The sequence below is a fragment of the Vigna radiata genome, chromosome 2 (genome assembly GCF_000741045.1).
Source record: "Vigna radiata var. radiata cultivar VC1973A chromosome 2, Vradiata_ver6, whole genome shotgun sequence".
NCBI lineage: Eukaryota > Viridiplantae > Streptophyta > Magnoliopsida > Fabales > Fabaceae > Vigna > Vigna radiata.
The window spans coordinates 8,456,498-8,467,796 of NC_028352.1; the positions used below are offsets into that span (position 1 = coordinate 8,456,498).

Consider the following 11,299-nt stretch of genomic DNA (forward strand, 5'->3'; position numbering starts at 1 on the left):
TCTATTTTATTGTAATTATTTTAAAGTCTTTGTTCTTTAATTAAATTCATAACATTCTTTAATATTAATTTTAGGATAGTTTTTCATTTTTATTTTTAAACATTGTATTGTATTTTATTAATTTTTTCGAATTTTCATAAGAATCAAGTATATTTAAAACAATTTTGTATTAGTTGAGAAACAATTCAATATTACTTTAATCCTATCTGATTTATTAATTATTAACTTAAGGATAGATAAGTTGTAGTAATAGTATTAATTTGGCACACACCAAATTTGATACAATCTCATCTCTTTCCCTCACATCCATTTATTTCTACTCTCTCATATAAGATCAATACTAATAAAGAAATAGAAACAAATTATATTTTATGGAGTAATGCACCTTATGAATTTGGTTATAAAATAAAAAAAATAATAAAAACTTATAACATATAATAACCAACATATAATAACAATAATACATTGTTTAATTAGATTAACCATATATTTTATTATTATATGATATGAAAAAATATTTATAATATCAATAAATAATGTAATTAAATTATCAATGTTGGATCATATATTTTTGTTAATATATGCTAACTGACCATCAAATATCATTGTTAATATTATTAATCACTTTAAACTAATACTGTTGAATGTGTTTCTTAATATTAGTATATTTGTTAGGACATCTAAGTACATATGAAAAACAAAATAAATAATGTGTCCATATTAATAACTTCTTTATTTTATCTCATCATTATGAAACTTTCTGTTAAAGTTGCACTTGAAACATTATACACGGTCACATATTTATCCATCTTGTTAATGATGCTTATGTTGTTAACAAATATTTCCCTAATCAATTACTCAAAAACTTATGTATACTTACTATTTTCAACATATAGATTATGAAATTGAAATAATGTATACATAATATTAAAATAAATATATTTAGAGATAACAAAACTGCATTGAATGCGTAATATAAATACATGAAAAGATTATGCAAAATAAGTAGTCATCACGCTCCAATTACAGCACAGGAACAAAACTGCATTTTGTGTTTTACAATTAAGAAAGCAAAAATGGTAGCAGTGAGTGGAAGAAGTTTAAGATCACAAAAACGAGGAAAGGACAAGAGAGTAATATCAATCGACCATCTTTACGCATATTCGACTCTTGTCTGATCGGTTGGTTCTCTCTTTCCTGTTTCATTCCTATTTATTTTGTTTTTCCTCTTTTCAGATTTGGTAGGCGGCACCCCCAAATCGGACCCTTTTTTCTTTCCAATTCTCCGTTTCTCAATTTTACCCAACACAACACCTTCTCTTCAAGTTTCCCAAAACAAACATAACCAGTAAAACGTTCTTTAACCTTTGGAAGGTTTGTCCCATTCCAAAGAGCAAAAGTCTCGCACCCCTTTCCCCCTTCATTAAGAATTGTCTCAAGCTTCGTTCTTGAAGTTCTGGGGTTGCTCAGATTCCAGTTGGGTATCGAGAATGTTCAACGGCATGATGGATCCCGATTTGATTAGAATCGCTCAGGAGCAGATGAGTCGCATGTCACCTGCTGAGTTGGCTCGGATCCAACAACAGGTATGTCTTTTATCCTTCTCTACTTTTCCATGCAATTGTATTTGTGGGTTTGTTGCATTATCTTTTGGGCTCTGAGGTGCAATGTCAGAATCGGGTTTTTAAATTGCTGTGGCCTTTGTAGTTTCGGGTTGCGATCGTTGATTTCGCAAAATAGTTTATCGATGCGGCCACAATTGGTGCCAGGGGATTTTTTTTTTAAATCCTTTTCAGAATTAACTGTAATTCGTTATGAACTCATCCCTCTATGATGCCCTTTTCGGAGGGTACAAAATGGGCAAAATTATGTGGTTTTTGTTGAAGAAGCTCTAAATCTAAAGCTTCCTATAATTATGGTTTGGTTACCCTTTTTTATAATGTCTGTGTTTTTGTGGAATTTAAATTTGAACATTAGGGTATGAAATGTTAGTATTTAGGAAAAGTTTTTTTTTTTTTTTTTCCATGTGAGGGAACATGTCTTGGGTTTTGATGCCGGGGTTTGTATATACGATCAAGATTAATTGTGTTGTTGTGCAATGTTACTTGGAATTGCAGATGATGTCTAATCCAGAGCTGATGAGGATGGCCTCGGAGAGCATGAAGAACATGAGTTCTGAAGACTTTAAACTTGCTGCTGAGCAGCTAAAGCATACTCGTCCAGAAGAAATGGCTGAGATTGGTGAAAAGATGGCCAATGCGTCTCCTGATGAAGTGGCGGCAATGCGATCCCGGGTTGATGCCCAGATCAAATATCAGTTGAGTGCAGCTGAGATGTTGAAGAAGCAGGTGAGTTGTTAGTGAGAACTTTAACTGGTAGTGTCTTTGTAACATGAACCGTAAACCAATGGAACTTTTTTTCTTTTATCTTATATATTGATTTGTTATGCATGAAATGAGAGAATGAGATGAATCGATGTTGTAGGCAAAAGGGAAGACAGTCTGCGGTATGAAAGAGTAGTTAACAGGCACATTTTATTTTTTTCCTGTTGGATGCATACTATGACAATGTGGCAGCCGGTTAAACTAAAATAATTCGCTGAAAAACAAATTATGATACAGTGAGGAAAATGCTTTCAAGAACTATTGATCCATTGAGAAAGATATGGAATGTTGTAATCGGAAAATATACATGCCATCATTGCATAATAGTTATAAGACACGAATGTGGCACTATCACTACCTCATAACATATTACAAATTTTCAGTTTCTGTAAATATCTATAGTGTGGCTTGATGAACTAAAATAAAAACTTGCAGGGCAATGAACTTCATAGTCAAGGAAAGTTCAGTGAAGCTTTGAAGAAGTATACGCTTGTAAGTAAACTTTCTGTGGCCACTTTACAGTCTCTCACACCTTTTTTTCCTATCTCTCCCTGTTTTGAGAATTGAAACATAGGACTAAATTATCATTTTTGTATTCTTATACACTAATTTAATTTTTAATATTATAGGCTAAAGAAAACATCAAAGAGATTCCATCTTTCCAAAGTAGAAAGCTTCTTTTGGCATGTTCTCTCAACTTGATGTCCTGTTACTTGAAGACAAGGCAGTATAATGAGTGCATAAAAGAAGGTTCTGAGGTATTTGCAATTCCTTTCTTTTTCCATTGAAATATGCTGTTAATCGTAGACTGTAATAACCAACTTCAATGTTTAAGTAGGGGGTATTGTGTGGATATTCTTCAGCTTAGAAGATAGGAAGGAATAAAATAATTTCTCATTTCTACTTTTGCTTCTTTAACAATGCAAATACAGTCGTGATTCTAATTGGCTATTTGGACCTAGAAGTGCATTAATGTGCTTTAAATATGGTAGGTTTTGGCATATGACGCAACGAACCTTAAGGCTCTTTATCGAAGAGGTCAAGCATATAAGGAACTAGGTCGACTAAATGTGAGCTTTGTTGTGACTCAATTAATATTGTTACCTCAAAATTGACATTTTATTCAGTTATGTTTAGTACGATTTCTGTTTTCTTAGGATGCTGTTTCTGATCTGAGCAAGGCGCAGGAAGTGTCCCCTGATGATGATACAGTTGCAGAGCTTTTACGGTGTGATGCTACTTCCTTCCACATACTTGCACCTATCTTATAAACAGAATTATTTATTGATCTACTTATTAATTATATGTACGATACATCTACTGATGTAATTAATGAATATTTAATTATGATTTATGAGTAATTTTTCTTCAATTTCTAACTACAAGTCCATTTAAATATTGGATTGTATACTGAATTAAGTATATCTGTTATATGTTTACTATCATGTTTTTTCAATTGAATCATGTGTAATAAAAGAATTAATATGTTGGAAGTAAGCTGATATAAAGTGCTTATTTCAGGGATACCAAGGAAAAATTGACAATGGGAGGTGGTGAGCAATTGACAAGTGGTATGTGTGCCCCCAATTTATTTTTCTAGTTTACCTTTCACTTTGCCATAACCCCATCAGCTATATGGTTCTAATAAATGTCATAGTTAAGTTAACCTTGTTTACATCATGCTTGTAGGACTAGTAATCGAAGAAATAACTGAAGAAGTCGAGGATGTACCACCTAAAAGCTCTTTGGAACAAACAGCCCTTCAAAAAAAATCTGGTGACACCTCTAAGAGTACAAGTACAGCTAACAATAGAAATTCAAAATCAAATGCAGACAGCTTAGATGCACTGAGAAAGGATCCTGAAGCTGTCAGGTAGTTAACATTTTTATAGAAGCTGTAAATGGTCTGTTTAGAAAAATTTCTCTCCAAGCATTTATAGGAGAAAAAAAGTGCAATGAACTTCTCTATAAGCTAATTTTGGAAGTTTTTATATTGACAATGATCTATTCAATGTGAGTTTTAACTTTACACACTAATTTTTGTTAACGGAGAAATTTATCCAAACAGGATCTAAGCATGTTGTGTTTTCTATAGGTCATTCCAGAACTTCATTCAAAACACAAATCCTGCCACGCTGGCTTCTTTGAATGCTGGACAATTCAAAGATGTGTCCCCAGATATGATCAAAACCACCTCTGATGTAATTAGTAAGATGTCACCTGATGAACTGCAAAAAATGCTTGATATGGCTTCTTCATTTCAAGGGGACAACCAATTTTTAAGAGGAGGTCCCCCTGATTCTTTTAACCCAGGATCAATGCCTCCCAATGTGACACCTGACATGTTTAAAGCAGCAAGTGATATGATAAGTAAAATGCCAGCTGATGACCTCAAGAAGATGTTTGAAATGGCATCATCACTAAAAGGGAAAGAATCTATTCCATCCGCAGCAGCAGTAGACGAGATCCAAAGAAATGTTCATCAGTCAAACATCCCATCATCAAGTACTAGTGAAACTAGTCATTTTGGGGAATCAAGTTCTTCTCATAATGTGTTTTCAAATATGAGAAGCGCTTCTCAGTCAAACTTTCCTTCTTCCAGTCCTGATCTACAAGAGCAGATGAGAAACCAGATGAAAGATCCAGCCATGCGGCAGGTATGTTTCTATTACTGGTTCAGTATATAAAATGATTACTAGCTTTCTTTCACATACTTGTCTGGAATTAAGTATCACTCTTTATTACTCATGTTACTGAGTAATTTCTGATTGAGTATTCTGTTTAGTTATGAATCTGTGTTACTTTTTAGTCGCCAGCTCCCTTGTCCGAGATTGACTTTTCGCATGCTCATTTTTTGTGTTTTCTTTTGGCAAGTACTACAGATTCTCTATCTAGAAAAATTCTTGTCTTCAGTATTATGTATATATTCTCTTACAAAAGCTTAATGTCGTTTTGCAGATGTTCACATCCATGATTAAAAATATGAGCCCGGAAATGATGGCAAACATGGGTGAACAATTTGGTGTTAAGCTTTCACCAGAAGAGGCAGCAAAAGCTCAGAAAGCTGTCTCATCCATGTCACCAGAGAGCTTGGATAAAATGGTACCTTCAAGCCCAAACTCTACACTATATTCATTTAGCCTGGCATTCATCAATAAAATTTAGTCTGCATTCATAAATAAAATTTTATACCTAAGATGAGGACGTTAAAATAGACTTGTGGCAATTATGGGAAAGGTAAGATAAAATGCAATTGAAAGTGAGATCCTTGGTTAATTGAAAAAAACACAGTATAGGGTTAGATAAACTTAGGTTGGTTGGTTGTAGACTTGTTTTAGTACTAAGATGAACCTTTACACTTTGTCTTTGTAGATGCTTTGGGCAGACAGGATTCAAAGAGGAGTTGAATCTGCAAGAAAGACAAAGAACTGGCTGCTAGGGAAGCCTGGGATGATCTTTGCAATATGCATGCTCATTTTGGCTATCATTCTTCACCGGTTAGGCTTCATTGGTGGCTAGAGTAAGGGTAAAACATTATGAGATTCCCTAGGCATTCAACCATAATCTTCTTGTGTGATGGCATGATTGAATATATTATCAGCCAAGAGACAATGGAGAAAGGATGGGACAGACTATTTATTAGTTACCTGGAAAGCAGTGCCAAATTGGCATCTCATCAGATATGTCCAAATTGAGAATGTGACTGACTTTTTTTGTAATATATTATTAGCTCGAGTTGTTTGCCATTTAGCATTGGGAGGAACCCCACCATTCAATAAATTAGTAATCTTTTATCATTTTGGTATCCTAATCCTAATGTAGCGTTTGATTTGGTAAGATTATTTGTAAAATGTACACAATTCCTTTTTTTTTTTTGATGTTTTGCTCACTCAAATCTATGGAACTACTAATTAGAGGATATAGTTTTATCCCTGTCTGAAATTTGTTATGTTTTATTCTAGTCATTATGTTGTCCCATGCCCCAGAGTCAAACGTGGACTTGTGAGTTGCGATTTCACTCATTTTTACTGTTGAGTCTTCTGGTCATGTGTGGCTGCTATGTTCTCAAAAACTGATTCTTATTCATGGTTATACGCACTTTCGAGATAGAGAATAATAGCCAAAACTTCTGTTGATAGAGCAGTTTCAACATCAATGTGTTGAGAAGTCTTAAAGAAAATTATCATGATTTTCTCGAAAGATATCATAGCATGAGATAATATTAGGACCTGCCATGCACAATTATTATAAATTGTAAGAAGGCTTATAAATTGAAAAAATGCTAGCAATGCTGGTGGCTTTGGAAGGAAAGGCTTTGAACTAGTAGTATCAACGGTGGAAATCTTTCAACCATATCCCACTTGGGAATCTTTCAAGACAACAATAGTGCAATGTTTTCAACCAAATATGTTGAGAAATCCCCCTCGAAGTGTTGCTGACATTAAAGCAAACAGGAAATGTCGAAGATTATGTGATGTAATTCGAGCAATATGTGGGTTTGTTAAAAGGAATGGATCAAGAATATCTCAGTGGGGATAAAGAGTTATATGGAAACTAAGGTTGTGATAATATCCAAATTCAATTGACTGACTAGAAGTCTAGCAAAGAGAGAAATTCTCAAGTGCCTTACGGGAAAAAAAGGAAAAGCCGAAATGGGAGGAATAAACAATAGGAAGAAACCAAGGTTCATAGCAAAATAGGGGGTCAACCTTTTGTCAATCAATGTTTTTATATAAGATTAAAACTAATTAATTATAGATATTTTTACAAAAATAACAAGTATTTAAAATTAATATTTTATTAATTCATGTTCTTTTTATAAAAATAAATTGATTAATATCATTTATACAAATAATAAATTTGGTTTTTTTTAATTGAGATTAAATTTATTATTTGTATAAATGTTATACTAATATTTATATTAAAAAAACATGAATTAATAATATACAATAATATAATGTTAGAAAATCATTTTTAATAAAAATATTAGTATAACATTTATAAAAATAATAAATTTTGTCTCAATTTAGAAATGGACCATATTGTTATTTTTTAGAAAAATTAAAACTAAACTAATCAAAAGACATATATAAAGACTAAATTGAAATAAGAGAATGATATATGACTCTGACATATAATAATTTCTTATCACGTGATATTAACAGTGCCATGTGTCATGCCAGAGACTTGACACATGGCCACAACAAATTTTACAAAATATTTTTTTAAAAAAAATATATTGACACATGACATGTTATTAACATGATTAGTAATTTTTTTGTAAAGAGAAGTTAATTGAGACACTTTTCAAACTTTTTTAAAAGTGGAAACCAACTTGACACTTAAGTGAGACATCCAAAATTCAACTTATTATTATCCAACAACAATATCTAATTATATCTAACAATATTTAATAATTTTTTTTCTAAGTAAATAATTATTTACCAAATCTTTTTTCTCTTTTAAAATAAAATAAATTTTCTAAATTATAACTACCAAACCGTTTTATCTTTTACTTAAGATATTTAACCATATTTATATATTTTCTAATTATTAACATTTATAGGATCTCACATTAAATATTCATTTTTATATTTTTTTTATTATTGTATTACTTAATTTGTAACAAAATAACAATAATTTTAAAATTATCATTATAAACCTAATTCAACCTTAGACTTTTTTTTAAAGGAAAGACCATATCTTTTTAATGGAATTGAACTTTTTGTGCAAATTAACTTATTAAATGTGAGGCGAGTGATGATGATAGTTTTCTTTAGTATATTCATTCTCTCTTTATCTTAATTACCTCAGGATTGTTGAAATGAAAGTAATTCGTACTGTTTTTTTTTCTTTGTTTTATTAACTATAAAGTATAAATAAATTCTATCTCATTTCATATAACAAATACTATTATTTATTAAAACTTGTTGTTACAAGTACAAGAAATTTAAAATGAATTTTATTTTGAATTGATGATATTAAATTTTGGTGTATGCTTACTTATTTTATATGTCTAAGATCATCTTGGCTATCTAATTTAAAATGATCTTGACTTATTCCAATATCGACTCACGTAACTGAATACTTCACAATTTTATATCATATTTAAACAATCGAAATCTCTACAATTAACATCATGTTATATCAAATGAGATTTTGCAAAATTAATGATAAATTGTAATTAACAGTTAAAGCATGTTACTTGTAGTGTATTGTACATGCCCGAGATCATCTTGGCTACCTAATCTTAAATGATCTTGGCCTATCTCTAATATAAGCTTAGATAACTAAATATTTAATAACCTTTGATCATGTTTGAAGCATGTTAGTTGTATTGTATTGTACGTGTCCGTGATTATTTCAACTACTTAGTCTAAAATGATCTCAATCTGTCCCCAATATCAGCTCACATGACTGAATACCTGAAACCTCATATCATGTCTACATAATCGAAATCTTTTCAGTTATAACATCATTTTATGTTAGTTGAGACTTTGCATAATTGAAGGTAAATTGTGATTCACACCTAAAGCATGTTAGCATAACATTAAGTAAATTAATCAAGATAATCATTCATATGGGCCATATCCAATAAGGTAAAAACATAGTATAAATATTAGTTCACAAGGTAAATTAATTACGTTCATTATTACATTATTTGTTGTTTAGTGTAACACCCCAAAATTTTAGTGCTTCTAACCACAATTCACATATAAAAATAAAACTCACAATTTACCAAACTTATTCAAATTTCACATATAACATATATAACTCGATTTACATAATGTTTTATTGTAGTAGAATAAAATACATCATCTAAACGAAAATTCTTAAATTCTATTATCTTGATTCTTTCGACTCTTCATAGTTGTGCATCTCCACCTGAGCTCCCATGATAAATCATGATCATCACAACCAAATGCAAACACAAATAAACAAAAGTGTAATCTAACATGAAAACAAATCAACATGTCATATTTTCTTAAAATATTCATTTAATAATACTATGTCACACACATTAAACCAAAAACTAGCCTATAGAGATTTTTGTTTAGAAACATGTGTTATGAACTCAACATTTTAAGAACCCAACATCAAATACTGGTCCCTAAAGTTCTCTATTCAAAAGCACTTGTATTTTGAACTTGACATTCTAAAGACTCTTCTAAAACAAGCAAGCCCAAACATAGTTCTCAAAGCTTTCTATTCAGAGAGATCAATCCTATGAGTTCAACACCCTAAGAACCCTCCACTAAACCGAGTTACTTGCTTAAACGTTGAAGACCTTATGAGCCCGATTGAAACATCTGTAGCCCGACTAAAGCATCTTGGTAGCCTGACTAAAGCACCTTAGAAACTCGACTAGAACACCTTGGAAGCCCGACTAAAGCATCTTGATAGCTTGACTAAAACACCTTGGCAATCCGATTATGCATTTTGCCCAATTGGACCTGAGGGTCAAAAGCTAAGTTAACCAAGTCAGGGCTATTATCTAATAAAAAGGAAGCTAGAAAAGATATTAAAGTCAAAATATAAAACATAAACCTTGTCTAAGAAGAATAGTTTATATTTTCAATTTTAATTTTTCTAAAAGAAACAAGAATTATTATCTACATTAAAACACTACTAAAAACTTTTTAAATGAACTTTTAGAAAATTCTAATTTTTATAGAAAAAGTAAAATCTAACCTAATTTTAGAACTTTACAAACTAATTAAAACTAAAAAGGAAATTTTATTAGGAAAAAGGATTGCCCTATAGAGACAAACAAAACAACAAACAGTTCTAAACAAATTATCACAATTCATTTCTAATTACAAATATGCACAACCATTCAATTTCAAGTTTCATGAAAGCTAGCAAGTAAAAAAAACATATTATTAGTTCCACCAAAATCAAGTAGAAAACAATAAAAATCAACAACATCTCATATTTAACCTCACAAGATAAGTGTTTGCACTAAACAATTCAATGTGTATAGACTTGTATATATCACTCAACAAAACATGTAAAAGCATATTTCATGAGTGTAAAAAGCTTCTAACTAGCATCACTTAATCCAAGACACACTCCAAATCATTAGGACTTCATCTTAGCTTGTATGTGGTTTGGTTTTGGGGTTAGTTAAAAGAATGAAAATCAATGACTAAAAAATTTGGAAAATGTGAAAATGTTTGGGAAAAATTGAGAAACAACCCAGTGCAAGACATATATATTTTAGGCTAATTATACTATGTTTGTGATTTTCTCAACTTTCACACTTTTCTTTCTTTTCTAGATTTTTCTTTCAAACTCAAACCAAGAAATTCTGTCAATGTTGCATACTTTTTTTTCATCATTTTTTTTAAACTCAACCACTACTCATGCCATTCTCCCCTGCACTTAAGTTCCACAGATTTTCCTATTCTTTACACAACCTCTCACAAGTCTCTAATTAGGTATTTATTTTGGTTTTTCTGGTTTAAAGGGATTGTAATGGGTTGAAAAAAAAAAAAGGCTAAAAAGCTCAAAACAAAGGTGTAATGGGAGATATATGGTTGGGTGGGTTATTTGGCTAGGAAGTTTGAAAAAAAAGGGCTAAATCATATTCAAAGTGCATCCATGGTCAAGCAAACAAAAAAGAATAAGTGTAAAGTCCGAGATGTAACTCTATATGCATGCGATCACACAAAAATGAAGAAGTAAAACTCAAAATATCTTAAGTGTTCAATGGCATCATTGCCAGGTAGTTCAGTTTAATAAGAAAGTTTTGGATCTTTATGAATAAAATAGAAAATATGAAACAATGGTGTATTTGCTAGTGAATGATACGCACGCGCGCATACATACATACATATATATATATATATATATATATATATATATATATATATATATATATATATATATATATATATATATATATATATATA

At 30.9% G+C, this 11,299-nt stretch overlaps 1 protein-coding gene across 1 annotated transcript; it reads left to right on the forward strand.

The window, feature by feature from the left end:
* Positions 1-1,046: 1,046 nt before the first annotated feature.
* On the forward strand, positions 1,047-6,313 carry LOC106756579 (outer envelope protein 61). Its single transcript, XM_014639054.2, has 12 exons — positions 1,047-1,133; positions 1,237-1,586; positions 2,118-2,348; positions 2,820-2,876; positions 3,014-3,142; positions 3,377-3,454; positions 3,542-3,612; positions 3,906-3,955; positions 4,074-4,257; positions 4,480-5,041; positions 5,343-5,486; positions 5,757-6,313. Exons 2-12 carry the CDS (start codon positions 1,491-1,493, stop codon positions 5,901-5,903), a joined length of 1,749 nt encoding a protein of 582 aa, XP_014494540.1. The 5' UTR covers positions 1,047-1,133; positions 1,237-1,490; the 3' UTR covers positions 5,904-6,313.
* Positions 6,314-11,299: the final 4,986 nt, after the last annotated feature.